Raw genomic sequence first — 27,965 nt, 5'->3', positions numbered from 1 at the left:
TATGTGAGATGAGCTTGATTTAAGTATTCAGAAGGATTATTAAAAGAAGTAATTGCTTTCTCTATTCATGTATAAAACATAATCTATATAAAAAATAATTTTTTTCATTTAAATAAAGGAACAAAGTTCTCCTTTTTCTTGGACTCTTAGTATTATTTTGACAAAATTTATAAAAATATTCATACTATAAAATATTATTTTTATTATATTAATTAAAATGATACCAAAATAATTGATTTACGAGCAAGAAAACAAATTCTTACAAGTAAGTTTTTCTTTTAATTCTACACGCTTTCGGTTTGGACTTAATTTGTAGTTTCTTTCCTTGAGATTTCTATAATAAAAGAAAATTATTAAATTTGTCAAATTTCAAACTTATATCATAAACTTAGCAAGTTAAGTTAGTTACTTCAAGTCATTTTAAAATAATATTATTTTAATTATTTCTAATAGTTTTTGGCCTATGACGAGACTAAGAAATGAATATTTCACCCTATGTTAAGCAATCACTGAAATTATTTTCTAGTTCCTTAAATTTCAAGACCTCACTTGTTAGCAAAAACTTGATCTTAAATTGCTTCAAACGTTTGGCCTTATAAGTAATATTACCGTTTTTTATTTGATTAAGAATAACCGATTTCAACTTAATCGTTAATGACAAACATTCTATTGGGACATGGTGTTCAAAAGTCCTGGTGTTTTCATGGTTTGAAAAGGATGAAAAGGTCGTCGTGCTAAATCTCCAAGAAGTTTCCATCAAGCAACAAAGCAAGGCTGCAATGGCAACAGGGAGCCCACCACTGAAGAAATTGCTTCGAGCACCGACTATTTTGGTCCTATTATTCTCCTCAGAGCCGCCATTAATGGCACTGTTAAGAACATGAACTCCCTTCGTCTTGATCCCCAGTTCCTTAGCTCAACAAGTTGTTTTATTTTATTTTATTGAGATCTTATATTTGAATTTAGAAATAGGTGAAATGTGCGGTAAAGATAAATCTTTTTAATTAATTTTTTTTTATGGAAAAAAACTTGTTATACACAAAGTAAGCAATTTCCTTATACAGATTGCCAAAAAAAGAAAAAAAAACCCAGAAATTCATTGATTCCCATTTCAAAGCTTCACTAATTAATCACCAAACCCTAATCATTATTAATTAATTTATCCACCCCTTAAAAAAATAAATAAATATCATTATTAGAAAAGGACTACTCAACTCCTCTTCTAAATTCTAATTCATTCCCACAAATCCCCCACCAACAGGTCAATTGCCTCTCAACAAACAAACTACAATTTGAGAGGGTAAAGTCTGAAATTATTCTTGACATTTAATCTACTTTAGTTTAACATAAAATAATTTGAAGGGGTTATAACCAACATAATATTACTCAATCAAGAATAATGAATTAGGAGCATTTTTAAGCATTCCCATTTATATATTATCCAAAAAAAAAACCCAACATGACTTAATTTTTTAAAGAACTGGGATAATTACATTATTAATATATCAAATTTCTTTCTTAATCAACTATATGGGTTTTAATTTTTTATATTTTAATATGATTATATATATATATATTTATTATTCCAATAAAGTATCTGAACTATATGAGTTCTTAATCAACTATATGAGTTTTAATATAACTAAAATATTTATTATCTTATTTAAATAAGTGAATATCATGTGTTTACAATATCACGACAAAAAGACCACATTAAAAAATTTAGTCAAGCAAAACAACCAAGTCCATTCGAAAACATGTTCCCCTGAAACAATAAAAAATAATGGTACATCAAAATAAAAAAGGTTTAAAGCTCATATATTTGATTGACGTAAAATAAAATTTAAAGTACCAAAAACAATATTTTAAAAAAATATACCCCATCATATGATGAAACAAATTGACAGAAAATAAATAAAAATAGTTGATTGGAATTTTTGAAAAACTTAATATACTCAAATGAAAAAAATAAAATTTATGTATTTTATTAAAAATAAATATAAAATGGGTGTACTAATAATACAATTATTCCGAAAAATATAAAGTAACTATTATATTTTCCACATCCACCTTTTCAGCTTTTCCATTAAAACTTAAAATAATAATAATAATAATAAATAACTACTAGTAATAAGCTTGTTTTATTTAACTATTAACATCTCTCTCTTCATCTGCATCAAGTCTCTCCCATCACCCTCTTCATTTTTGGAATGAAATTCCGTCCACTTCCACCCCACAAAACTCTCTCCCTTTCAATTCTCAATTCCTCTCTCTTTCTATTTATGCTTAAAGTTTTCATCTTTCTGTAAATATAAATCATCCTCTTTTCTGGGTCTCTTTTAGAATTGCATAAACCACACAAAATTTGTGACTTCATTGGTTTTCAAGGAAAATAATTCTTGGGTTTTGCTTGATTTTGTGTTTTGAGTTGATTTGAGGAACTGGGTCTTTTTAAAATTTGGTAAAAAAATCATGGGGTCAGCTTCAATTGAGCAGGAAATGCCAGCAGGAGAGGGGATTCAGAGTCGTTTTGAGAATTTAAGAGGGGCTCAATGGAGGATAGATCTTGGAATTTTGCCTTCTCCTTCCTCTTCTAGTGTTGATGATCTTCGTAGAGTTACTGCTGAATCTAGAAGAAGGTAAAGTTTTGGCCTTTTTTTTCCCTGAAAAAGAGATAATTGTTTTTTTTTTTCGTTTTTGGGATTTTTATATTTTTGAATTCTTTGTTAGTGAAAGCAAATTTTATTGGTTTTTTTTTAATTATGTTTTAGTTGACATAGAATTTAAAGATGGTTCCTTTTTTTTGTTATGTTTCCATTTTGATGATAGCTAGTTGATTATCTTTGAAAATCATCATATTTTTTTTTCAGGGTTTGATCCATGGAATCAAATAGTAGGGGTTTTGGTTGTGATCAGTTGTTTTTTTGGTTGTTAAAAGTCAATCGAATTAGGAGCGAGTCTCCAGTTGGATTTCAAGGTTTAAGTCTACTTTGTATGCTGGTTTGTTGTTAACACAAATCAAAATGTTTGTCTTTGTCAGGTATGCTGGTTTAAGAAGGCGGCTCTTAGTTGATCCACATTTGTCAAAGGATGGAAGGAGTTCACCTGATCCTGTAATTGACAATCCACTGTCACAAAACCCAGGTAACTATTTTGTTTGCGCCATGTGAGTTTATGGATGGAAGTTAGCTTGTTGCTTGAACTAGGGTATGTTTATGCCAATTGCTGATTTTATCTGCATTGTCACTGACATGTCATTCAAATAATTTTATCGCGACTCTGATATGTGGTATGTCGTGTGAAAATGTTGTTATTACTTGGTATCAATGATGATATTCGAATGCTGCCTGCAGATAGCACCTGGGGTCGCTTCTTTCGGAATGCTGAACTGGAAAAAACACTTGACCAGGATTTGTCACGTTTATATCCAGAACATGGTAGCTATTTCCAGACACCTGGCTGCCAAGGAATGTTAAGACGAATCTTGTTATTGTGGTGCCTTAGACATCCAGAGTATGGTTATCGACAAGGTAAATTAAATTGAAAGAAAGACATGTTCCCATCAATCCTTTTGGCATTCCTCTTTGTGTTGTACCAATATTCAATCATTAGTGCGACCCTGTAATCTCAAGCTGTTCATCATATATTGTTAATTTGACTCAGACAATCATTTTAATCATTAATCTCTTCTTTTTTCCTATATTCATTCACTTCAATGTGTTACAGTATCCGTTTACAGGGAAATTAATGTTTCCCTTTTGGTTGTTTTGGCTTTCCTTGACAGGAATGCATGAACTCTTGGCTCCTTTTCTATATGTTCTTCACATTGATGTGGAGCATCTGTCTGAAGTGCGCAAGCAGTATGAAGACCATTTCACAGACAAATTTGATGGTTTAGCATTTCAGGAAAATGATCTTACATACAACTTTGATTTTAAAAAGTTTTTGGATTCCATGGAGGATGAAATTGGCTCCCATGGTAATGCTGTCAAAGTCAAGTCTCTCAATGAGCTTGATCCTGAGATACAGACAACTGTATTACTAACGGATGCTTACGGGGCTGAAGGTGAATTGGGTATTGTCATATCAGAGAAATTTATGGAACACGATGCTTACTGTATGTTTGATGCATTGATGAGTGGGTCTCATGGTTCAGTTGCCGTTGTGGACTTCTACTCTCACTCCCCTGCACGTGGTTCTCCTTCTGGCTTACCCCCTGTCATTGAAACTTCTGCTGCTTTGTACCATCTACTTTCTGTTGTTGATTCATCTTTACACAGCCACCTTGTTGAGCTGGGTGTTGAACCTCAGTATTTTGCACTTCGCTGGTTACGGGTTTTATTTGGACGAGAATTTTCACTTGAAAACCTCTTGTTAATATGGGATGAAATATTTGCAGCAGATAATAGTGTCGTATTAGAAAAAGGTGCTGAAGATGATGCAGACTCTGGTTTTCGTATCTTTAGATCACCTCGGGGAGCATTAATCCCAGCTATGTCTGTTTCTATGATTCTTCATTTGAGGTCTTCCCTGCTTGCCACTGAGCACGCAACTACTTGTCTCCAGAGACTCTTGAATTTTCCTGAGAATATAGATCTGAGAAAACTGATAAATAAGGCAAAGTCTTTACAGTCCCTTGCATTGGATACTAATATGTCCTCTGTGTCTCCTCCGTTTGATGGGATTTATAACCACAGTAAATCAATGGTGGTGAGAGGCCATACTCATGCACTTTCATCTGGTTCTGTTTCCCCCAAAACTCCTCTAAATGCGGTGCCTGATAGTTATTGGGAGGAGAAATGGAGAGATTTGCACAAGACAGAAGAACTCAAGCATGATCATTTAGGGAAATTGAAACCAAGCCAGAAAAAACGGTGGACAGAAAAAGTAAGATTGCCCCTATCTAGGACAGAATCTGCACCAGCTCCAGTAAAAGCAGGGAGTGGGAAGAAGGATCAGAAGTCATCTATTAGGCGTAGTTTGTTAGAAGATTTATCACATGAACTTGGGATGGATGAAGATATTGGAAAATCAGATTGCCATGAAGTTTCAGCTAAGAAGGACCATCAAACTGTTGAAGTTGAGGGAGGGGGACCAGACAGCGTTAACAATGACTTCACTTGCTCAACTGAGGAGAGATGTCTTAGTGGAAATTCTGGGAGTGAGGAAAATTCATCCGTGTTTTCGGACCCATCTAGTTCTCTTAGTGGTGGTAATGAGCATGAAAATGACTCTGAGAAAAGTAGCATTGCCTCAAATATGTTTGTAGATGAAAATGATGATCAACCTGAGGCTCTCCAGGAAGATCCAACCCTTCCTGTTTCCCACCCCCCTGAAGGTGTGTCTCTAAATTCTGGGGCCAACAATGAGCCTGCTGGAAAACAGGTTGCAGGTCCCAAGGAGAGGAAACTTTCAGGTAAATTTCAATGGTTTTGGAAGTTTGGACGGAATACTGCTGGCGAGGAGACTTCTGAAAAGGGAAGCGGCACATTTGAGGCTACAAAACCTGGCAACGATGCCAGTAATCAGATTAATTCAATAGGATCTTCGTCTGTCAATGGATCTTGCAACTCTTATGCCAGTAGCAAAGGAGAGAGCGTGGATCAAAATGTGATGGGTACTTTGAGGAACTTTGGACAGTCCATGCTTGAACATATTCAGGTAATTCTTTCTAAGATAATGCTTCCAAGATAGACAGTCTGAAAGTTGTTAAAATATGAAACAAAAGTATGATATGTTGTGGAAATGTGGCTTGATATATGGATTGATTTACTTCAATACATATTATTCTGCCAGGGAGACGGGTCATAGTTTCTCTACCTGCTATGATTTTCTTTCTGCTTCACATTTAATTTATGTAGCTTTCAAGTTTCTGGGGAATTCTAGGAAGTAGTTTGGCCTCTGACTTATCAGCGAAGCAAAACTATAGTGATATGGTATATGTTTTTTTGTTAGGCATTCAAGCTGAACTTTTCTTAATCATTTGTGCTGCAGATAATCGAGTCTGTTTTCCAGCAAGATAGGGGTCAGGTGGGTTCATTGGAGAATTTCTCCAAAACTGCTCTTGTTGGCAAAGGACAAGTCACAGCCATGACAGCTCTTAAAGAGCTTCGGAAAATCAGCAATCTCTTATCTGAGATGTGAGTTGAGCTTTAATTATACATACCTGTATATACATTTTGTAATTAATATTCTTTTAGCGCTAATAAAAGTGAGTTTTGGCACCTTGCTGTTACCCGTCCCCTCCCAAAATAAAAAATTGAGCTTCAGCAAGTTTGCATTTCTCTACAGACATTTCGATATGAGTTCTGTCATGACTGCTTATTATCAAACCCTTGCTTCTCAGAATCCTTTACAGTAACCTGACAGTCAGGTTCAGGAATGCTCAATTGTAAAATTGCAAATAGGAGGAAGACTGATTTAACTTTGCTGGAAACCATTATTTCTGTTACTTGAGAGACATCATTACTTTATCCTAAAGCCAAGGTGAACTGACCGGATCTTTGAAGAATGGTCGGAATTTATTTATTTATTTATTATTATTATTATTATTTTAATTTTGAGTATTCACATCCCATACACTTTATGCTTGACCAAGCCAAGAGAGTGTGTGTGTGAGGTAGAGCATAATTCAAAGCAGAATTTTAAATGCCACAAAGTGGACTTCATATATGGATTGATGCGCTGGCAGCCAAGCCAACTCACTAGAACTGGCACTTGCAGTTATAACCAACCTGGTCTAAATTGGCTCACCTTTAGTACATGTTCTATAAGAGAAACTGCCATGCTTGTTTCGCATATAACTTTGGGTTAATACGAGTGAAAATGTCTTGGATTACAGCTAAAGCTAGCGATGTTCCCTGAATTTATTGACAGTAATATCTCAAATCACTATTTTTAGTAAAAACAATGCCCTCCAGGCTCCAATTCGGGGAAAGAGAGTTCAACTAGGATTCATGCAAGACTCTGAACTTGCACCATGATAAAAGAGTCTAATACCTTAACCATTTAGACCACTGGACAGATCACTCATCTTTAGTTTGACAAGTGACGACTCGAGAAGCAGAGAACCAGGTCCATTTGCTCCCGAGGGATTGGTTCATATCACCTAGTCAGGCCGAGAGAGCTAAAATAACGGGCAAATGCATCAGCACCTTGCCATAACAAGGAAAAAATGAAACTGACTGTGTTGGAAAAGATGCACAGTAACTAAGAAGTAACAGCAACCTGAAATTTTCTATTCTACTAATCACAACCCAAGAATCAAATTTAGCATGGTAACTTGGCGTAGCAGAAATTTACATTAGATGTGAAATCCTAAATCCATAATCATCGAACTATTCTAGTGGAGCCATAATTGTGCATATACATACATACATTATGTATCAAAGTTGTCAATAAAGAGAAAGGGGGAAGAACTCTTCAGATTATTTCAAAAAGGGAAGGGAAAGAACGGGAGAAAACGACAGAAACAACTCTTCCCCGCCTCTATGCTGGTTTGGGAGGTTTTGTTACCAGCTAAAGTATGGTCTAATCTATGTGGTGAAAGCCTGGGAGAAGAGAGGTGATAAAGCCGAAGACAATCATCTGAATCTCCTTCACAATTCCCCACCAGTGGTGGCCCCCATTGTCTCCGCCAGGTTCAGCAACATTTTCATTCTCAGCTGCTTGGTTACCATCCTCTGCAGGTCTATTCTCATTCTCAACTGCAGGTTGTCCCTCTGCAAAAAGTTGTCGAATGATTGTCAAAAAGTTACTAAAACAACAATCAGAAATATAATTTCCTCTCAACTTCAATCCAACAATCAGAAATATAATTTCCTCTCAACTTCAATCAGCTTTCTCTATCCAAATCATGTTTTCAGGCCACAGGGATTCAGGTAACAACAAAATGAAAGACAGTGAGAAGGATGTAATGCTGCCATTCACTACGATAGGTACCAAGGGGTTCTGTGTTACATATTCACATTGTTGTGACATGGTTTATATAGACCATTGCGTGAATATTACCTGTACCTGTCTTCCTAACAACACAAACAAATAGACTACACAACATTGGTGCAATAATCAACAAGACAAGATTGGAAGTATGATCAAATTGGAATATCAGCAAGATATAGCAACAATAATATGAGCTTATGAAAGTATTGCTTCTGTAACTTGCTTTAACGCCCCCCCATGAATATTAAATTTCTATAGATGAGAAAAATGCTTACAAGGCAGTTCAAAAGCACATATTTCACACAGACAATTAGCAATTTGTATGTAAAACAATCTGTTGTTCTCTCCTGATATGAAATCACTCTTAAGAAACCTCCACTCAAAACCAGTCTAGCAGAACAATCCTTCCACAAGAAAAAAAATGTTGTTTTTATGGGCACACAATTGTATCCCATGTTTGACCAAGAGCACTGAAAGCACTCTACTTACTGTATATCTCATAGATAAGCAAGATTCTTCACCACCAGGTCAAGAAAAGGTAAACATAACTTGAATGAGAAAATCAATCAAACTTCATAATTACAGTTGATACAATGCAAAGACAAAGTTCAGCTAGTCAATTTTAGTTGATATGGGTCCAAGTTTCATGTATCCATTACTTGTGGAAAAGAGCACAAATACGCTTGCATACCATACAATTGGAAATGAAATATCAACGTGAATCCCCATTCCCTAAAAAATAATTAAATTGAAACCCAGAAAACATCCAAAATCCTTAGAATGCATTTGGAAGAACAATACCTGCCAAAGCAACATCTTCATTCTGCCTTACTGCAGCATTTTCCGCCCTGACAGCAGGCCTAGGTGGATGGGGAGGGGCAGCTGCCCTTTGCATTCTTTGTGAGAGCCATTGCACTAACGGTGTCAGAGCTCCAGTTTGGTACCTACAGCACTCATTGAAAAGGTTCAGCTTCCAGGTGCATGACTTGCCGAAAATAGCTTCACATGAACAATAAAAGGCTACAACTTGGAGGGACACAACAAATTATTTAATGTGGTGTTTGTGATTGGAAATAGAACATTTAAAACAAGGGACAAGGTGTGTATGAGCTTGACTAGTTAGCTTGAACTTTTCTTCTCTCTGAAATTAAAACGAGTATACAGTAATAAGAAAAAAAATGCTATGTGAACAATTTATCTCAAACAACAAATCATTTGAAAGTTTAGTACTTACAAATAGACAAGTGAAGCAAAAAACACAAGGACAAGAAGCCTTTGTCTCGATCCATCTTGGTTAAACAAAAAGATTACAGCTGCCAGCTTAAGTATGAGAAACAAATCCAACTCAAATGCAATTTGAAATCTCCTAACAACAATTTGCCTTTGAGCTGCAGGCTGCTGCAGTTGCTGTTGCTGTTGTCCCCCTTGTGCTTGATCACTGGTTGCCCCAGCCTCAGGAGTCGGTCTGCTGTTGAGCAAAGAATATGAAGAAACAGCAATCTTTAATTAGCAGTTCACGTAATCCATTTAACAACAAAGATATCACCTTGTTAACCACCATCAAGCATCATTACTCGGTAGCAGGGGTGATAGGTAGAATTGTATCAGTATCTAAGTTTGTGTGCAAGTACTCTCCTGTGAACAATGCTATGAACCTTAGATATTAACAGTTTACACAACACAGACATACTTACGTAGGTATGTTGAGCGTGAGAGGAATTAGGTTGTTTGAAGGAAGTCCAGCAATTGGTCCCATAAATTGAGGAACAGGCACTGCATAAATGCCAGGCCCATGATTCGCTTGTTCTTGATTTTGCATAGCATTTAACCCTGGAACTAGTGCAGGATACACGACAGGAAACATCTGAAAACCACCATCTGGATAAGCTGGAAAACCAGAGAATGCCGACGGCACCTGAGGTAACAAAACCACCAGAGAATGATCAATCCCAACATAACCACACCGAATTCATTCCAAATGCACAAATCAGGAGCATAGGGAGAAAAACTCTTAAGACTAAAAACAGCTAAAACATAAATAAATAAACTTCAATTCATTTCATTTTTTTGTGAGCTAAGACAAAATCCAATTTATAAAAACTGGTCAAAAGCCAACAACATAAGATCCCATCAATCTCCTTTTGTGTTAAGAACTACCCATTATTGAAAAATAAGACTTGAAAACGAAAATTAAAGAAATTTAGAGAATGGAATTGGAAATTGAGAAATACCCATGATTGCTTGAGCTTATCTTCGGGAGAATTTTGTGTGTTAGAAGATTGATTCACGCTCGACGACACCGCCTCTGGTTGTTCTGCCATTGTTAAGACTTTGATATCTGTGTTTCTTTCTTTTAGTTTGTTAAAATAAATAAATTTATATATAGGGGCTTTTTTCATAGTTGACGAATCAATCTCTGCCACGTTTACATGATGATGTGTAAGATTTAAGCAACGGGGATAAAATATTTGTTACTTTTAGGTTTTAACTGCATTTTTTTTTATAGGTAAACAGATTCTTGATTTTTTTTTGGTTAAACTCAATTGAATTTTTGATATTTTAGTTTTTATTTATTTGGATTCATTAGTTAGATCAAGTCTCATTTTCAATAACAATGATTATAAAAAAAATATAAAAATATTTTTAAAATATTTTTAAAGATAATTTTTCTTTAAAAAAATAAATAACAACATATCTTATCTTATTTAACTATTTCGATGTCTTAAGGGTGACCAAAATAAAAAAGTGAAAAGCTCATAGATATTTATTATAACAAAGTTAAAATACATTCTTAAAGTGAGTAATCCAACTTTTATTTTATTATATTTATTTTTATGACGAGTGAAATCTACTCTTAAAAGAAAGCTTTGTCTTTGTGTTTGAAATTATAGTTGTAATTATTTTTTATTTAAAAATTTATTAAAATAATTTTTTTTAAAAAATTATTTTTAATATAAACAGATAATCTGAAAATACTAAAAAATATTAATTTAAAATAAAAAAAAATTAAAAAATTTTATTTTTTAAAAAAACACAAAATCACACAAGATTGTGGTGAATTTTGCAAACCACAACCAATACATAATAAGATTGTCTGGTCTGATGCTGAAAGCTTCAAAAAATTCAGTTTAGGTTTCACTTAAAAATGTAATAAAAAATTTAAAACCAAAATTGAAAAAAAATATTGGATAAAATTAAATTAAATTCTATTTTAGTTTTACTAGAACAAATTGAATACTCCACAAAAAAAATCACTAAATTTCCAAATCAGAGGAGAAAACACCTAAAACACACACAAACAAGCTGTGTTCACTCATGCTTCCTAGTTCTGTGGATTCAGACATGCCCCTTTTTCAGAAAGCATAATAAATCTAAAGATCGTTCAAGATTTCTTGTCTGTGTATTTAATTTTGTGTGCATTTACTTGAAAGCTACAAGAAACTGTTCACAAAATGATCATGCAGCTTGATATTCTGTTCACCACATTTACTGATATCTGAACTGTTCCAGTCCTCAAACAATGGACAACCAGCATAACATTAGGGTTAGACTACAATGTAGTAGAACAGGTGAGTTAAGAACCATTGAAGTTAACTACCAGAATTCTCCGGACAATAAACAACCAGGATTGCTTCTGCTTCTGTACAACATCGGTGTCATTTCTACTTCATCTTCTTTCTTCGACACGGAGATTTTTTTTGAGGAAATTGAACCTGGTAATTCAAAATAGAGAGACATCAAAATATGCACAATTCAGATGCAAATTTTACCTGAATTAACAATGCCATGTACTCTGCAGGCCATTAGCTTGAGAGTAAAGAGCCCTCGTATCAGTAAAATTTTTCTCAAATTATTCTGTTAAGAACATTGAAATGTATTATGATGCAAAATGTTATATCATCACAGTTTAAACCAGAAGGACCGCTCTCACTATCATAAAATCACTGCTACAAATGACTGTTGATGTGTTGGAGACCAAAATATCTAGGCCAAGCCAGCTGCAGGAGTCGGCAATATAATCTCAAGAAATGATAAATTGAGCCCATTCCACTAAATCTAATGCTAATTTCAATGTCAAATATGGGATGCGTCATTCAGAACTAGGAAGTGCGAGGGCAAAGACACAATGTTAACCTGAGAAACCAGCCTGTCACGTGATTCGAATCTTATCCTTCCTCATCCTCCAAAGATGAACCTGCCAAAATCAGCACCTCCAATTTCCCTTCTACCTCATTCCCCTGCACTACCACTTCCCTTCCCACCTCACCCCCCTCCTTTTGGTCCACCTTTATATTTACATGTCCCTTCTCCTCCTTCACTGCCACATCGATATCAGTTGGGCCTGTTAAAACCTCCACTACCACTTTCCCTTCCATCTCCTCAGGAGGCACCACCTTCAAATCCACCCTCTCCTCCTCCTCCTCATTCACCTTCACATTGATTCCAGCTGTATCAGCAGCCAAGAAAAATATGTATCAATATAAAACTATTAAACTGCAATAATAAAAGACTCATTCTTTTATTACCATAGGTTGTCCAATGTTTTCTGATAAAAGACTCAACCAAAACATAGTCACATGGAAGTAACAATAATAAAAACATTTTCCAAGAAATTTATGATAATAACCGATTGGGGAAATGTTACTACCCACAACAATTCAAGCGATTCCAGCTTCCTATTTCAAATGCATCACCCCTTCATCATAAACAGCAGCAAAACTCCATGATATTAACAGCAACGTAGAATTCCTCCATTTTGACGTCCTAATTCATACATCACATTTTGACATTATGCATAATAACTAAACAATGAACCAGAATTGGTAAACTTTTCAATTCAATCCTTTACATATCTTTCACAACTACATTGAGGGAGTACCATTAGTTTAGGCCAGTCTTTTTAACAGCTACAAGGATCAAGAACACAAACCGGCAAAAAAGAATCAAGTCAAGATGGCAAAAGAAGCAATGGCTTTTCATAAATTACATTATCAAACAGCAGCATTCATAAATTAAACCCCAATCAATTCATAAAAAATCACATCTTGCATACAAACATCACTCCCCAAAACTCAACAGAAACAACATCACCCATTTCTTAGTAGCTCCAAAATTAGCCATAACAGAATCTTATAATCACACACAACAAAGAATTCATTTTAACCAACAAAATTAAACAAAACCTCATTTCTCCAAAGCTCCAAACTAGCATACAAAATTTACAAAAAAAAAACAAAGTAAATTAAATAAAAAATAAAATTTTCAATATTCCCAAGATTAAACAAAACCCCATTTAACAACACCTCCAAAAAAACCATACCTTTAATAAAATAAGAAGCGGAAGGCCATCCACGACAAGTTGTAAGCGAAAGCGTTTCTTCATCACTAAGATTATAACCAGCAAACTTATGAATCAAATCGTTAACACTCAATATGGGTGGAACCCAAAAAGAGGACCCTGGTCTAAAAGGCAACCAATCAGGTGTTGATTTTTGAAGCATTACACGGTGAAGAATCTCCTCAAGTTTCTTAATAAAAAACCCTTCTTCATCTTCACTCCCAACACCACCGTCTGATTGAAGTGATGGTGAGGAGAGATTGATTTCGATCAGTTGCGGTTTTGATGAACGGTGGCGGTGGTGGAGGTAGAGAGGGATTAACGGTGGTGATTTGAGGGGAGTATGGTGGGGAGTGCAGTGGTGGAATAAGGATTTAGAGAGGATTTTAGCTGCCATTACTGCCTAATTTTTTTGGCGAGGATAGTTTCGTAGATATTTATAGCCAGTGAGGACTGCACTTGATACCCGCGTCGGTTAGACCTATTATGGATCGTTTTGGAATGGGTTTTATCCATCATAATTACAAGGGCTGAGTTAGGGTCGATTCAGTTTAAAGCCTGATCATACGTTGGTTGAGTTGATTTAGGTCAAATCAAGTTTATTTTTTTAAAAAATAAAATAATATTATTTTAATAAAAACAAAAACAGTTTTTTCTACCGTCCAGACCCTTAGATAAGTGGTTTATTGGGTTTAGCTGCTAGACATTATCAAACTTGGTTCAGCTCGGCCTGCAAGTTAGCTGCCTGGTAATGGCCATATTTGCTTTTAAACTTGCTAGAAAGTTAGACATCAAACTCGAGTCCGCGAGACATGTGTACTGAAGAGAGTACAAGCTTCGTGAGTTTTAGAGATATAGCAAGAGAGACCCCTGAACCTGAATCACCGTGATGAGCGAATAACACCACCAGCACCTGCGTTGTCAGGATTTCCAACTCAGTGTTGCACCTCCACCATTCACCAGTCGTAGACAGGCATGGTCCCCAAAACTCTAATGTTTGTGCATTAGGTTCTAAACAATGTATGCCTGTATCAATATGCTTGTAGCTCTTGAGCCAACCACAATTGAGGTTCTTGATTGCGAGAACCTAGTTGTTTAACGTTGTTCCTGCTCCTACTGGAGCACATAATCCAGTTAAGTAAAGTTAGCATTAGAGAGTAGTATAAAAATATTTTTGGAACTTCTTTTTATTAATAACGAAATGGTTATAAGTTCAAATAAGATGAATTACATTTTTGATTCGATTCCCTCATGAACATCTTCTGTCGCGGCCAGTTACATTTATGATTGAAAACAATGTCCAAACATGTGTCAGAGAAATTACATCCAGTGATCCAAAATGAAGGATCTATTGTTCCTCAGTACAAAAATAAAGTGATTTACTGGGTGAACAAATAATCAGCTTTCACCAGAAAAAAAAAAAAAAAACAGAGAAGGGATAGACTAATCAAACTTCGTAGGAAACAAAAAAGAATTCTCTGCTACTCCAAAGAATCAAAGAATGAACTCAAATTGGGAAAGAAGGACCTTTAAATTAGCATGTAGTTTCCTTGATGCGGTGCAGAACCTTGTGGGAAACTCGAAAATTCATCCGCAAATGGGTTGGCAGGACCCATCTGTCCCATCTGAGGCATTTGCTGTTGAGGATATTGTGGTTGATATTGATAAGGTACCATTGTCATTGATTGATTTTGTTGGTAGTGCTGTTGCATCATCATTTGTTGCTGATGGTACCGCTGCTGTTGCTGAGCCATCATCTCCATCTGCACATTTGTTGGGGGTGCTATGCTGTTGGACATTGCAAATGGGTCCGGTTGTTCAAATGGATTGTTCATAGCTGTGGCACCATATCCATACCCTGCATTTTGCAATTGTATTTGCCTCCTTGCAGCATCGTCTTCATACAAACTATCAAGTAATAGCCGGTCAAAACCACCGCCCTGACTCAAAAAACCAGAACACGATCTTGAGTAAATGAAAACAGTTACCACATTTTCATGGACCGCACTGGAAGAATGATTCAGCTGCAAATGGGTTTCACCGACATTCATTGAGGCAATATGCTACTTTAAAGCTACTAAACTAGTCAGGTGAATCCTACTTGATTCAGTTGAAAATAGGATTCAATGACCTTCAATGAGGCAATATGCAACGCTCAAGTTACAAAACTGCAGCGAGTGAATCCTATTTGAGTTAACAGAAACTTAGATTGAGCTTGCTCTAGGATCAAGAATACGAAAGCAAGAAATCAGCCAGGCTCAGTGTTTCAAATCAATTCAATCAATCAAAATGCCAACTCGAGCGATTAACTACCTGATCCTAGAACAACCTCCATCTACATTTCTAGTGACTCCATTACATTACAGAAAAGGTGAAATTAATGACTTCAGGTTGGGATTTTCAGAAAGACATATCAGTGCACACTTATGCGAACCAACTTCAACGATAACAAGCAAACTGTTCTAGGCTCTAGAAAAGAATAAGATATTACCAAGTGAAGGTTGTTCGCTCAGTTCTTCACTCAAATCTCAAATGCAACCAGTAGTCATTTGAATATATTTGTTATATTTATCACGGAAAAGGAAGAGCATAAAACTGACCATTTTGTTTTGTGCTGGTTGGCTAGTAGGGTTGCTTGGAGTGGTAACAAGTGCTAATTCCCAACCTGTTGCATTTGGCTTACCAAGTTCACTCAAAGCATTTGATGAAGACAGAGGATCGGCACCTGCATCAATGTTAACATTAAGTACTTTATATCATACAAGAGTGCAATGTATAAATAAAAAGGATGGTCACGACGCATCGTGCAGAGATTGGAAAAGAACTTTTATGTTCATAATTCTTTTTGTTTCAAAGAACAAAATAATCAATTTCAACCGTTAGACCACAAAGATTGTGTCATCAGATGTGAGGTGAAAGAGAGTAACTCGGGTTCTTGAGTGGTACTAATCACTGCCCATACTCTTAAAACTTTTTTCTGTCTCATCAGCACTTCAGAAGAGAAATAGCAATATAACCATTTAAACAAGGTGAATTGATTTTCTATATCATGAATTGGTGGACCATTTAATCAATAGAAGATGGAAACGCTACTCCAAATGAACTTCATACTCTACCGCACAGACATGAACTTAAAGTTTCTTGATAAGAATAAATCAAGCGCTATGTGTACTACCAGGTGGAACAATTGCAAGAGCCAATGCATTGCTTTCCTCTAGCTCTGCAGCTTTTGGATTTATTTCATTCAGACCCTGCGACAAATATGAAAACAACGTGAATGAGAACTTAAGATATCAACTTCAAAGGAAATGCGGAAAAATTTTAAACTTACCAGCAAATCTCCAGTAGCATCAGTGGATACTAATGGAGGTTCTACCTCCTCTTCCTCAGGCTTGGCTTCTTCCTCCATATCTATCAATGTTTCTTCAACATCAGCCTTTTCAACTTGCTCTGCAGGTTCTGAAGGCTCCTCAGGTTTCTCGGGCTCTCTCTGTGTATACTCCTATTAGTGAAACAGTATGTTTATCACAAACCCAAAATATAGAGGGGTCACATTCCATTTTCCCATACTTCAAAGGTCATTTCAACACATTTGAATGAAGACTGGGCGAATTGAGGATACAATTATCAGAGGAAAAAAAAATCTTCAACCATCTCATTTAAAAGCAAACTGCTACGGACAAAATTTCTCACCAGTTTCCTGGGGACAGAACCCGACTGAGGTGCTTCCTTAACATATTCTTCCATTGTTGCAAGAAAAGTTGGAGGGGGCTGCTCAATACAGAAAAGTCGGTAAGAACCAGCTGTGGTCCTTCACTAAATATTTTCAGTTTGGTAGAAAAGAGAACCTGTCTCAGTGTTGGAAACTGAAAGTTCCTTGCAAGCTCCAAACCTTTGCAATAGTCATAAAATTCAGCAAGACATTCAGCCTGAACAACCAAAATTGAATTAGAAACTAGACAAATAAGCACAACTAAAACATATAATAAGGCATCCCCATTTGGCACTAAAAGCAGTCGACTGCAATCAGTGTCAGCATACAATAACAAAATCTATGAAGAGTAACATGGTTGTAAAACCTGTTGGCCAGCTCTTTTGTACGTATTAAGAGCTTTGACTGCATTGTGTTTTGACATTTCAAAAAACTGCATAAACATTTGGAATTTATGTTAATGGAGGAAAAAAAAACTAGGAGGACAAATACAATTAATTAATCCAAGATGAAATTACAAACTTGAATAAAAGTTTTACCATGTCCACAAGATTGATAATTCCATCATTGATTGCACAATAGATTTTAAAGCTCTCCTTCAAGACCTGCATTTTTTTTTGGATTTAGAATTAAAAAACAAAAAAGCAAAAAAAAAAAGTGTTCGTATAATGACCACTGCATAGAACATTAGATGTTTACTATGGTTATCGACAGCCCTATGGAAGAAATTGGATAAATATAAAGAAACCCTCATGAAAAAACAAAGGCACCAATTGTTTGCATATGCATTCCAAGAATCATGCACTGCGACCAGGCTTCCAGATTTTCTTTTTCGGTCTCAGGTTAACAAGAAAAGGGAAAAACAAACACTTGAAGTCACCTTTTGCACTATCCCTAGCAGGTTACAAGAACTAAAAAGACAGCACCGTAATGCTTCAAGAGAATGATTTAAACATAAGGGACTGCAGCTCACTACACAATCTTATCCCTATAATAAGGATGAAGAAAGTGCACTGTCACCGATCCATACAGTTATGAAATTCACAGCTCAACTGGTAGATGAAGTAATTTAAATTTCAGTTATATATGAACTAGTTTTCACCGAAAGATTCCCCAGTCATGCACAATTTCACCCAAGTACTTGCGCAAAAAACACTTCTGAAAACACTGTTGCAAAAAATACACGTTTGTGTCGTGCATACCAGGGCCAAGGCATACTGTACGAGATAATTGGTATAAGCTCCACCTTCAGGCTGCAAAATTAGAGAAAGTGAAAAGGAAAGGGCTATAAAATGGAAGATAATTCGATGGTCAGGAGATATCAAAGCCACAAAAAGAAATCTCTTTATTCCAAGATCATAATTATACAAATTTGTTACTTAAATACACCCTTACCTGGCAACCAACTAGACGATAAAGAAGCTGCTGCAGTGCAGGTAGCTGCTCCAACAGATCCTCTCGATTCAAAAGCCGTGTTTTACTATGCACCTGTTCTAACAAGTGGACACTTAATGCTGGACCATGATAATAGCATATTCTGATGCCAGGTTAGAATATGATTCTAAATTAATGCACAGTACAGAAGAAACCTTGGTTGCCCCTGGTGATGTTTTTGTCAGACGCTCAGCCTCAATGTCGAATTTCAAAGTCTTAAAACATTCCAATCTTTCCTCTAGAAAAAGAGCATAAGTACGAACCCACGCGGAGCAATCCCAGGCTGCATTTCAGATATAGCAATCTAAAAAGCTATTGATATTCAAAATTCAAAGCTACTTCACATCAACTGACAAAAACAATAGTGAACATAGGCTACATACCCAGCGGACTAGAGTCATCTTTAAAATTGGATATTTGGAGAATATTTCCTCTGTATAAGTAGTTCAAGAGCTCCTCTCGGAATGTAGGATCGCCTTCTCTCAATGTCCTATGAATGACTATCAATGTCTTTATCGCAACCTGTGTAAAGACATCCGAATTTCCAAAATCAAGAATTCCATCTATTTTATGTAGGAAATATTTGCATTGATGAAAAGTTGCATTACAATTATGACACGACTATGCATGAAAACTCATTTATACAAGTTCAAATGTTCCTTTATAATCTAAGAAACAATCACTACATGTTAAACAAAACAACAATAATTAATCAAGATTAAAAGAAAGAGCAACATTACAATCCAATTTCGCGTCTTGGCTAATCTCCTAGCAAGTGCATGAATGCAGTATGCCACATCTGCTCGAGGTCTCATTGCTGATGTTGCCGAAAATATTTCTACAAAAACAAAAGGAAACAAAAACAAACATAATCGAATATTCCCTAATAAAAATCCAAAACCATAAATCACAAGATAACCCCATCTCCACAATTCAATTACACATTCAAAAAACACCATCACAATCACAGATAAAAATCTTCAACACCCCACTTCAAAACTTAAACTTACTTCTAACATGGCGTTCCTTAGGAGGGCATTCAACATGATTGGTAGCCTTTACAATGGCTATATCCAATTCCTTCCATTCAAAAACCAAATAAAAATAAAAATAAATCCATAACAAAAATTTAAACATAAAAAGAAAAGAACCCATTAAACAAAAAAGGATAAAGAATCCAAAAACAAAACAAAAATCTCACCTTGTATTCACTATTGACCTTTGCAAGGCCAACTTTTGTTGTATCCTTAAGAGCCCCATAAGCTTTTCTAAGACTTGTAAACGTTCCCATTTATCTCAAATTTTAGCTTCTTTGATTTTCGTTTTTTAAAAAGATTTCAAAGTGAAAGATGACAAGAAAAAACCCCCCAAAAAAACAAAAAAGAAAGAAAGAAGAGGAAGACCTCCTGTTTCTCTCTCTCTCTCTCTCTCTCTCTCTTTCTGTTTTTTCTGTTAACCTCCAAAATGTTCGCAACCAAACTTGAGGGCTTGTTTAGTAATTTGGACAAACAGTCAATGATTAGATGGCTAATTAATCATAATTTAGGATTTTGATATTCTAAGGTTGGATGATTTAATCATAGGTATGACATTCGAATCACCAGTTAACTTGTGGGTCAAGGAATCAAATTATTATTATTATTTTTTATCAAAGTTTTGTCATTTCAACCTTTTTTTCATTGGGTTGAGTGTTATAACCATGTATTTAATTTTGTTTTGAGCACAGAAAAGGGCGGGTGATGTTCTGTTTTCTTAGGAAATGACGTAAATGTCCATTGTTGTTTGAACTTCGGATAGTTCAAGGTATGGTCTGTATGGTCATTCAGTTGGCCCAACGTGGGGAACTATACATGAATAGGCTGGCAATGCCTGCCCAACGTGGTCATTCAGTTAGTCTTTTTTTTTTTTTTTGAATTGAATGGTCCAAATAGCAAGATGTTGGGTTTGACTTTTCGCTGACAATTTCCTGATTTTTTATATGTAATGAGTTGTGTTTAATGATAACTTTACTAATTCTTTTCTATTTTTTTTAAAAGAAAATCTTTTCTCATGAAATTTACGTTAAATATTTGCAAGTTCTAAACTGCCATCCATTATGCTGATCTATGCTAATTTTTGCTAAACACGACTCCGTAAAAAGCTTCATTATGAATTAGATACATTAACTTATTTTTTTAAAAAAATAATTAAAATAAAATTATTTTAAAAAAATCATTAGATTTGATGTCCAAATCGATTGGGTCATGGTTAACTCAGATTTTTGAACTTAATCAACTTTCTTTAGTTTTTTATGAAATATGACACGAATATATATATATATATATATATATATATATATATATATATATATATATATATATGTGGACACACACCATGTATTATTACATTTTACTTATTTTATTACTAGGATAATTTTTGGTAGCTTATGTAAACAGTGTTTGCTTGCTTTTATAATGGAGAATATTTCATGATATATTAACCTAAAAACACAAGAACCTAAATCACTTTCTCTTTCTCGATGTTGAGTAGGCACTGTTACATATCTTCATGACGACAAATTTCAACATTAATATAGCATAACCTGAAAATTATACTCTTTAATTTGATACATTGCTAATTTGGTAGTGTAAATGTTAGTCATTGCCCATCATCAACACTATGGCCCAAACACCCACACTCAATACTAAAAACAATTCTCAGCTCTTCTCAATGTACCTTTTCGAGTTGCATGAAGTCAGAATATGTCACTACACATCATCCATGCACATGGATTTTTTGTATTTTTATTGATAGATTTTTTTCAAGTATAAATTATTAATATTGCTAAAAAAATAATTTAGAATATGTCACCACACGATTTTATTAGTGGCGTCATTTATAAAAAAACTCAACAAAAAACTAGTTCATTATCTTTCATTACTTATAAAAATAATATTTTAATGACGAACAAAACTCCATGATAAGAAAGAATAACTGAGTTTCTTGTTACAAAAACTCAACAATGTTGTTTTGGCCATACAAGAATAGCTTCACATTCTTTCATTTCGTTAATAAAAAATTCAACACACACTTTTATTATGTGCACATATCTTAATATATATTTTTGAGTTACAAGGAGTGAGAATGCGGTGTCCCCCGCTTTCTTTGATAGATTATTTTCAAATATAAGCTTTTATGCAAATGAACACCATATTTTCTAGCCAATGATTAATAGTGCAAACACGAACTCTTTTCTATGCAATTAAGCACCTATATTCTCCACTAATGGATATTTCTAGCTAACATGTAATTAATATTCACCAAACAATTTATCAATAACATGTTATATAATATTTCTAATAGTAAATATCAATGTTTTCACCAATAAATTTTAATGATGCTTTTAAGATGAGCTAACGTGATCAAGATCTATAAATATTTTGGATCACCAGATAAATAGAATAGTTTCTTATAAGTTATATTTTCACAAACCCAACACATTTTTTCTCAATTCTTTCTCACATTATTTTTCTAATACATATACCAACTTAAACATAAAAAAATCTCTCAAGCCAATAACCAGACCAAGACATCAAGCTCACAATCAAGCACACATGTTTTGGTCAGGATCAAAACTCATGAAATGCTCGATTTCCATGTGAGGTTTTTTCACAACCGAGAATACAACCATTCCAAGCTTCTTTTGTTTTCTAACCAAAAAAAAAAAGAAAAAGAACAACTTAGAAGTGGGTAATCATAATACATGGTACTAAACCCAAGTAAAACTTGATATCAAAATTACATTTTTCCTCCAATAATTGAACATAGAAATCATAGTGTGATACAACATTTAAAGTATTTATTATGACTTATGGTACTTACTTGGCATAAACAAATGTCCAAGTTGCATCCATCTTTTTAAAACACTTAATTCATTTAGGGTCTATCATATTAAATTAGTCACATCTTGATAAGGACTTTGACACAGTCTAGCTGCTCCAGAAGTTGGAAAGCTTTATTTATATCTTCCAACATAACTTGATGAGTCAAAAGTTCGTCGAGATTGAATTCCTGAACAAAATCATACACATAAAATGTATTTATTAGCGTTCTAAAGATGAGATAAAAAACAAATAAATTTATCTCTTATTAAAACTGTATATTTTTAAATTAAAAAGTACAGGGATATATGTTCTCTCTGCCTCCATTTTTTGTTTTTCCAGTCTTAACAATAACCATACACTACTATATATATATATATATAGCGTTTTAACACACACACACACACACACACACACACACACACACACATACACACACACACACACACACACACACACAACTCACCTTATTTTTGCATTTGTCAAGCAAAATGGGGAGATGGGATTTAATTTTGAGACCTCCAAAAAGAGAACCCTTCAAAGTTCCACCACATAAAAGAGGTAGGAAGTTGATGGACACAGTTAGATCAGTTCCAGCACCAACTACAAATGTTTCTCCTTTCCCCTAACATCATATAAAAAATAAGTAAACTCTTGATGGAATATATATCCATACATCTTTAAATCAAGTTTTTAAATAAACCCGAGCCGGTTCAATAAGTCTATCCGAGATCCAAGTTATCCACCTCATAACTTGGATTAGATATTAAAAATAAAAAACTCAGAATTAATTCAATTTAATTTAACCTGATTGATATGTCAAGTCAACCCATGACCGGTATCTATGAATGTAGAACAGTGCACCTGGGCTAAGAGAAGCAGAAACTTACTGGTTTGGTTGCCAGGAGGGCTTCGTTAATCAAGGGTCCGACACCGGTGCACTCAAAGCAGTAATCCACACCCAATCCACCTGTTATGTCTTTTATCAGTTCTGAAAGAGGTTTGTTGAAGTATTCTTCTGGGTTTATAAAATCAGTCATTCCAAAGGCTTGCCCTTTCTCTCTTTTCTTTTCATTCTTGTCTATTCCGATTATTTTTGCCGCCCCTTGCATTCTAGCTCCCTCTATGGCCTGCAATTTGTACAAAGAATCTGCATTAATTATCAAATCTGATTCATTGACTAGTGCTTTGAAATAATTAAAGAAAATTGAGGACCAAAAGGGGAAAAAAGAAATTGTAAATTTGCAATACCCCTAATCCAACAGCGCCTAGACCAATGACAGCAACACTCGATCCCTTCTCAACATTAGCTTCCCTCCAGGCTGACCCAAATCCAGTTGAGAACCCACATGAAAGGAAGCTTGCATGAGGAAGATCTATGCTTGGATCAATCTTGACAACGTAATTGGTATCAATCACCATGTATTCAGACCATGTTGAACATGTAATTAGGTGATACAATTTTTGTCCATTAATTGACATTCTTGAAGTGCCATCAGGCATTAGCCCATTGAGGATTAATGGGTACTTCAAGCATAAATTGGTCTTCCCAGACATGCAATTCTCACATTCTTGGCACTCTCCAAGGTAGGCTGGAATCACAAGGTCTCCTTCTTTAAGATCTCTTACTCCTTCCCCTATGCTTTCCACCACTCTACATATCATACATGTTAGATTTAGACGAATAAGCATATACATAAACATATATAATCAAGGCTAACGTACCCAACTCCTTCATGGCCTAGGACTCGAGGGAACAGAGGCTGAAAAGCAAGATATATAGGTGAATTAAATTAACAAAGAAGTTAACAAAGTTAATTGATAACTTGTGAGGCAAGTTGTAATCCTAACAATCAGGGATCCTTTGGCATATAAGGTATCGGTATGGCATAAACTAGCACATAACACCTTCACACGAATCTCAGAAAACTTTGGTGGCTCCACCTGTATCTCTTCCACCTTCAATGGCTCCCCTACTCCCCAGCATACTGCCGCTGCCACAACACATCCCAGGCCAAATTAAATGAAGTATTACAGTGAAAGAAATTGCCAACGCAAATTTGCAAGCATATGCAGCAGATTCTGAACATACCTTTGCATGTTATCACCTGTGAGCTGCTGCTCTTTGACATTGTTGAGGAGTTATTGACCCTTCTTGTGCAGGCTCGGCGTTTATATAAAATCTAGCTAGAATCTTTTGATGATCTCACCTAGAGGCCAGACACGCACACCACACATTTATTCACGATACATAATTGGAAATAGACCCGCCATTTTTTTATTTTAAAAGTATTTATGCTGTTCCATGCATGCATTTTCTGTTAAAAATTAAGTCCTCTCCATTACACAATCATTAAACCTCGTTGATCTAGCAGAGTTCCACGGGACATGATCTCTAATGCAATCGTTTCATTAAAAAAATCAATTTAAAGTTAACTCAACCGATTTAACTAAATCTTGATTTGATTTTTTAATTTTTTTTAAAAATAATATCTTTCTAACCTTTTTTTTAATTCAAAAAATAAATAACATTGTTTTCACTAATTTAAATCGATTTATCTAAACCATGACTCAAACTATAAACCAGGTCGCATTCAATAACTTCACTCTATACAAGTTTTGAAACTAAAAGTTTAGACAGATTGCTAATTTTCCCATTAATTTTATATAATTTCCGCAACCATATCGTGCCAAACAATTCGTAATGACGTGTTCGTAAATGCCGGCCGGCCTCAAGCTCTGACTATTAAAAGATGGGGTTAAATATCTTATGAAGAGAAGACCTCGATGAATAATTTTATTATCAATTGAGGAGCCCAAGTATGCCCTTGATGTATAATCTCATTATCAATTGAGTCTAAATATTTTGAATTTTTTTTTCCATTTCACTCTTAACGTAATCTTGACTTTGGATTATAAGATTAATCTTTCATTAATTCAGTGTCAGTGATAATTAAAAGATTTATTAATTTAATCTGTATGTAATTTACACATGCTTTCAAAAGTTTACATACAAAATACTATACGCAATCTGCTCTAAAGAAAATTTTTAACATCAAATTAATAAGATACTGAAGTCTTAATCCTAGAAATATTTTTTAATTGACACCTTTAATTGTCATTAGACATTAGCTGTAGGGAATTTTCAGATGTTTTAGCATTTAAACCTTTTCCTCTCATGTTAATTTGGTCCTAAGATTAATTTACTCTCACGACATACTGTGACTATTTTAACATATTGGATAGATGGAGGGATGAAATTGTAATAAAGTCAAAATAATTAAGACTTAATTATCTTAATTGATAATGGAGTAAAATTAAAATTAGATTAATAATTAATGTTTTTTTTTCTCACTTGGTGTGCCATTGCATCGGTGAGCCAAGCAGGATATGTACTAAACATTTAATAATTAAACTGTATCTTTCCCGGAGAGGCTGAAGTCAATGAATACATTTAAAACTTGGCCTGGGAATACGCGCATATATATGTTAGCACAACACAATCTGACAGCAAGCATTGTGAGAATTCAATGGAGAAATAAGGTTGAAAAAGCTACTGGAGTAATAAGGCAGAACTCTCCTACGATGCTGTTAGTGGATGCCTACAAAATTAACACCTTTTGCTGGAGAAAAGTTAGGGATAAAGATGCTTCAATGACAACAAATTCAAGTCAGAATGGTATTCTAACAAGATAAAGAAACTGCTGTGATTCTCCTGAAACTAAAAGGATTCTATGATAATAAATCCAGATGCCACTCTATACCCTTATCCATGCAGAACAAGATGACTGCTATCAAACTGTATAGAAGATAATCCCTATTCATTAGCTCTTAGAATCCTTGTAAATGTCATTTTCAGTACTCTTTAAATACCCTCCTACCATCACTGTAAATATAATACAGAAATCTATTGCTATAAAACCTATCAAGCATTGTATGCTCACGTTCTTCATAAATAAAAACAGCAAAACAGAGAATCTCCACTCACATCTACAGTTTTCTTCTATATATATATATATATATATATATATATATATATATATGTCAAAGCTTTGTTTAATTTATGTTAACTTACTTGATTTATGATACAAAGCTTTGGTTAGGTCCACCCACCCTGGATTATGTGACGTTTAAATTTATTATCAATTGAGTCTAAATCTCTTTTTTTTTTTACTGTAAATGTAATTGATGTTTGATTATAATATCAATCTTTCAACCATTCGCTAATAGTAATAGTTAAAATATTTTGTTTAACTTGTATGTGATTTACACATGCTTTTCAAAAGCTTCCATACAAGCTACCATGCACTCTGCTATAAAAGAAAATTCTAACATCAAATCAATAAGAAAATTCTACCACAATAAAGATTTTATTGAAGTTATTATCTAGTACTTTGAGAGAATTAAAAATCTTAAATTAGATACTAGTTTTAGAAATTCAAGTACTGCATTAGGTATGATTAAAGAATGATAGAAATCACCCTTAAATCATCATTTCAAGTGGAATGTTACCTTTACTTGTGTTTTTTTAAAATTCAAATATTATAATATTTTGAGCTTACTTACAATTTATTTTTTTAAGGGTTAATGTTGGTCCTTAAAAATAGGAGTCACGTCAAAAAATGACACCAGTCTCTAAAAATAGAAGACTCGTCGAAAAAGTGATGTTTAACCCTAAAAAGGAGAGTTACATCTAAGTTGCAAAAAAATTGGTATAATCCATATTTGTTTTTAAACTTTTGACATTGATCATTTAGAAAAAAAAACAAAGAGATATATCGACTAATAATGTTCATTTCTAAAAGGAAGATTATGTTGGAATTGCTAAAAAATAAGCATAACCAATATTTGAGAATTGGGCTTTGAACCTGCGTTGTCATTCTTCTTTATATATATTTCAAGTATTTTACAAAATACAAAACAAATAAAATACCCTTAGAAGTCCTCAAAATTACTTGAGTGCCACTGTATAGGAAAAAAAGATAGAAATTCCCTTTGAAATTACAAAAATACCCTTGGTGGTGCATGTTGCTCACATGCGCCCACTGTTGGAGAAGGAGGGATTTTTCAATGAGATTTCAGGCAAAAAAGGGTAGATTCTGGTATATCTCAGTGGAAGGATTCTGATAGTGGTAATGATGATGATAGTGGTTATTGTTGATGGCTGATAAGAGAGAATCAACAGTTTGAAGCTTTGGGTAGCTGAAGACATCGCGATCTTTTTTCGGTAAGATGAGGCGCCTAAGTCAATGATAACAACTTGGGGTTTTCTCACGAGGAGGAGATGAGGCTTTATGTGGCTGTCTGATAGATTGAGGTGGTTAGAGTTGAGAGATTTGAGGAGAGTGAGAATTGCCGGCAAGAGAAGAGAAAGTCTACGGGGTTCGCTAAGGTGAGGACGCGAGCATAGTAATCTAATGCATCTGAAGCTTGTGGACCATTGGATCACTTCTAAATTAATCATTTGGCTATGGTTCACTTGATTTGATGATTCTGATTGATAGATATTTGTTTCGGTGTAAAATACATTGTATGCTTAGTACACTAGATGATGTGACAGGACATGATCAAATGAGAGATTTTTTAAGGGTTGAGATAGATTTGAGTTTTAATTTAGTATGGTAAACTATATTAGATTAGATTCAATCAAGAGTTCACAACTAATATTATTAGATATAAT

The 27,965-nt window shown here is 34.6% G+C and overlaps 5 protein-coding genes across 7 annotated transcripts; 1 reads left to right on the top strand and 4 right to left on the bottom strand.

The window, feature by feature from the left end:
• The first annotated feature begins 2,155 nt into the window (after window positions 1–2,155).
• Window positions 2,156–6,224, top strand: LOC133674452 (uncharacterized). The gene is made up of 5 exons (XM_062095556.1): window positions 2,156–2,639; window positions 3,041–3,144; window positions 3,354–3,530; window positions 3,785–5,661; window positions 5,995–6,224. The coding sequence occupies exons 1-5, from the start codon at window positions 2,473–2,475 to the stop codon at window positions 6,142–6,144; spliced, it is 2,475 nt and encodes an 824-aa protein (XP_061951540.1). The 5' UTR covers window positions 2,156–2,472; the 3' UTR covers window positions 6,145–6,224.
• Window positions 6,225–7,210: 986 nt separating this feature from the next.
• LOC133674454 (uncharacterized) lies at window positions 7,211–10,430 on the bottom strand. Of its 2 annotated transcripts, none has more exons than XM_062095561.1 (5): window positions 10,173–10,430; window positions 9,636–9,856; window positions 9,176–9,406; window positions 8,743–8,885; window positions 7,211–7,721 (listed from the first exon to the last, which is right to left on the bottom strand). In XM_062095561.1, the coding sequence occupies exons 1-5, from the start codon at window positions 10,338–10,340 to the stop codon at window positions 7,531–7,533; spliced, it is 954 nt and encodes a 317-aa protein (XP_061951545.1). In that variant the 5' UTR covers window positions 10,341–10,430; the 3' UTR covers window positions 7,211–7,530. The 2 variants fall into 2 exon arrangements, with proteins under 2 accessions (XP_061951545.1, XP_061951544.1); XM_062095560.1 differs by having other exon boundaries at window positions 9,176–9,409; window positions 10,173–10,422.
• Window positions 10,431–11,383: 953 nt separating this feature from the next.
• Window positions 11,384–13,799, bottom strand: LOC133674455 (uncharacterized). The gene is made up of 3 exons (XM_062095562.1): window positions 13,262–13,799; window positions 12,076–12,388; window positions 11,384–11,654 (listed from the first exon to the last, which is right to left on the bottom strand). Exons 1-2 carry the CDS (start codon window positions 13,674–13,676, stop codon window positions 12,108–12,110), a joined length of 696 nt encoding a protein of 231 aa, XP_061951546.1. The 5' UTR covers window positions 13,677–13,799; the 3' UTR covers window positions 11,384–11,654; window positions 12,076–12,107.
• Window positions 13,800–14,523: 724 nt separating this feature from the next.
• LOC133674453 (putative clathrin assembly protein At5g57200) lies at window positions 14,524–19,926 on the bottom strand. 2 transcript variants are annotated; one of them, XM_062095559.1, is made up of 15 exons: window positions 19,627–19,926; window positions 19,436–19,505; window positions 19,166–19,263; window positions 18,809–18,947; window positions 18,581–18,708; window positions 18,387–18,479; window positions 18,194–18,244; window positions 17,531–17,596; window positions 17,359–17,424; window positions 17,128–17,208; window positions 16,973–17,050; window positions 16,611–16,769; window positions 16,455–16,530; window positions 15,880–16,004; window positions 14,524–15,219 (listed from the first exon to the last, which is right to left on the bottom strand). In XM_062095559.1, exons 1-15 carry the CDS (start codon window positions 19,714–19,716, stop codon window positions 14,809–14,811), a joined length of 1,731 nt encoding a protein of 576 aa, XP_061951543.1. In that variant the 5' UTR covers window positions 19,717–19,926; the 3' UTR covers window positions 14,524–14,808. The 2 variants fall into 2 exon arrangements, with proteins under 2 accessions (XP_061951543.1, XP_061951542.1); XM_062095558.1 differs by having other exon boundaries at window positions 16,611–16,781; window positions 19,627–19,925.
• A 2,218-nt stretch (window positions 19,927–22,144) lies between these two features.
• On the bottom strand, window positions 22,145–24,461 carry LOC133674294 (8-hydroxygeraniol oxidoreductase-like). The gene is made up of 7 exons (XM_062095342.1): window positions 24,378–24,461; window positions 24,137–24,279; window positions 24,011–24,048; window positions 23,537–23,939; window positions 23,176–23,415; window positions 22,752–22,910; window positions 22,145–22,475 (listed from the first exon to the last, which is right to left on the bottom strand). Exons 1-7 carry the CDS (start codon window positions 24,415–24,417, stop codon window positions 22,365–22,367), a joined length of 1,134 nt encoding a protein of 377 aa, XP_061951326.1. The 5' UTR covers window positions 24,418–24,461; the 3' UTR covers window positions 22,145–22,364.
• Between the last annotated feature and the right edge of the window lie 3,504 nt (window positions 24,462–27,965).

Source organism: Populus nigra, chromosome 15 (genome assembly GCF_951802175.1).
Source record: "Populus nigra chromosome 15, ddPopNigr1.1, whole genome shotgun sequence".
Lineage (NCBI taxonomy): Eukaryota > Viridiplantae > Streptophyta > Magnoliopsida > Malpighiales > Salicaceae > Populus > Populus nigra.
Note: the sequence above shows the minus strand (reverse complement) of the source record. Positions and strands in the feature narration are given on the sequence as shown.

What these genes read in the sequence shown, in the direction of transcription:
- LOC133674452 (XM_062095556.1), top strand. Translation starts at nt 2,473, where the DNA reads ATGGGGTCAGCTTCAATTGAGCAGGAAATGCCAGCAGGAGAGGGGATT. An exon ending in AGAGTATGGTTATCGACAAG is followed by an intron (nt 3,531 to 3,784) that starts GTAAATTAAATT and finishes TTTCCTTGACAG; the next exon opens with GAATGCATGAACTCTTGGCT. An exon ending in CCATGCTTGAACATATTCAG is followed by an intron (nt 5,662 to 5,994) that starts GTAATTCTTTCT and finishes TTTGTGCTGCAG; the next exon opens with ATAATCGAGTCTGTTTTCCA.
- LOC133674454 (XM_062095560.1), bottom strand. Translation starts at nt 10,340, where the DNA reads ATGAAAAAAGCCCCTATATATAAATTTATTTATTTTAACAAACTAAAA. An exon ending in ATAAGCTCAAGCAATCATGG is followed by an intron (nt 9,857 to 10,172) that starts GTATTTCTCAAT and finishes TTGTTACCTCAG; the next exon opens with GTGCCGTCGGCATTCTCTGG. An exon ending in TTTGCTTCACTTGTCTATTT is followed by an intron (nt 8,886 to 9,175) that starts GTAAGTACTAAA and finishes TGAGTGCTGTAG; the next exon opens with GTACCAAACTGGAGCTCTGA.
- LOC133674455 (XM_062095562.1), bottom strand. Translation starts at nt 13,676, where the DNA reads ATGGCAGCTAAAATCCTCTCTAAATCCTTATTCCACCACTGCACTCCC. An exon ending in CGCTTCTTATTTTATTAAAG is followed by an intron (nt 12,389 to 13,261) that starts GTATGGTTTTTT and finishes CTGCTGATACAG; the next exon opens with CTGGAATCAATGTGAAGGTG.
- LOC133674453 (XM_062095558.1), bottom strand. Translation starts at nt 19,716, where the DNA reads ATGGGAACGTTTACAAGTCTTAGAAAAGCTTATGGGGCTCTTAAGGAT. An exon ending in TAAGGAACGCCATGTTAGAA is followed by an intron (nt 19,264 to 19,435) that starts GTAAGTTTAAGT and finishes TTGTTTTTGTAG; the next exon opens with AAATATTTTCGGCAACATCA. An exon ending in GTTCTGTCCCCAGGAAACTG is followed by an intron (nt 16,782 to 16,972) that starts GTGAGAAATTTT and finishes TTTCACTAATAG; the next exon opens with GAGTATACACAGAGAGAGCC.
- LOC133674294 (XM_062095342.1), bottom strand. Translation starts at nt 24,417, where the DNA reads ATGTCAAAGAGCAGCAGCTCACAGGTGATAACATGCAAAG. An exon ending in CTAGGCCATGAAGGAGTTGG is followed by an intron (nt 23,940 to 24,010) that starts GTACGTTAGCCT and finishes TATGATATGTAG; the next exon opens with AGTGGTGGAAAGCATAGGGG. An exon ending in TAGGCGCTGTTGGATTAGGG is followed by an intron (nt 23,416 to 23,536) that starts GTATTGCAAATT and finishes TACAAATTGCAG; the next exon opens with GCCATAGAGGGAGCTAGAAT.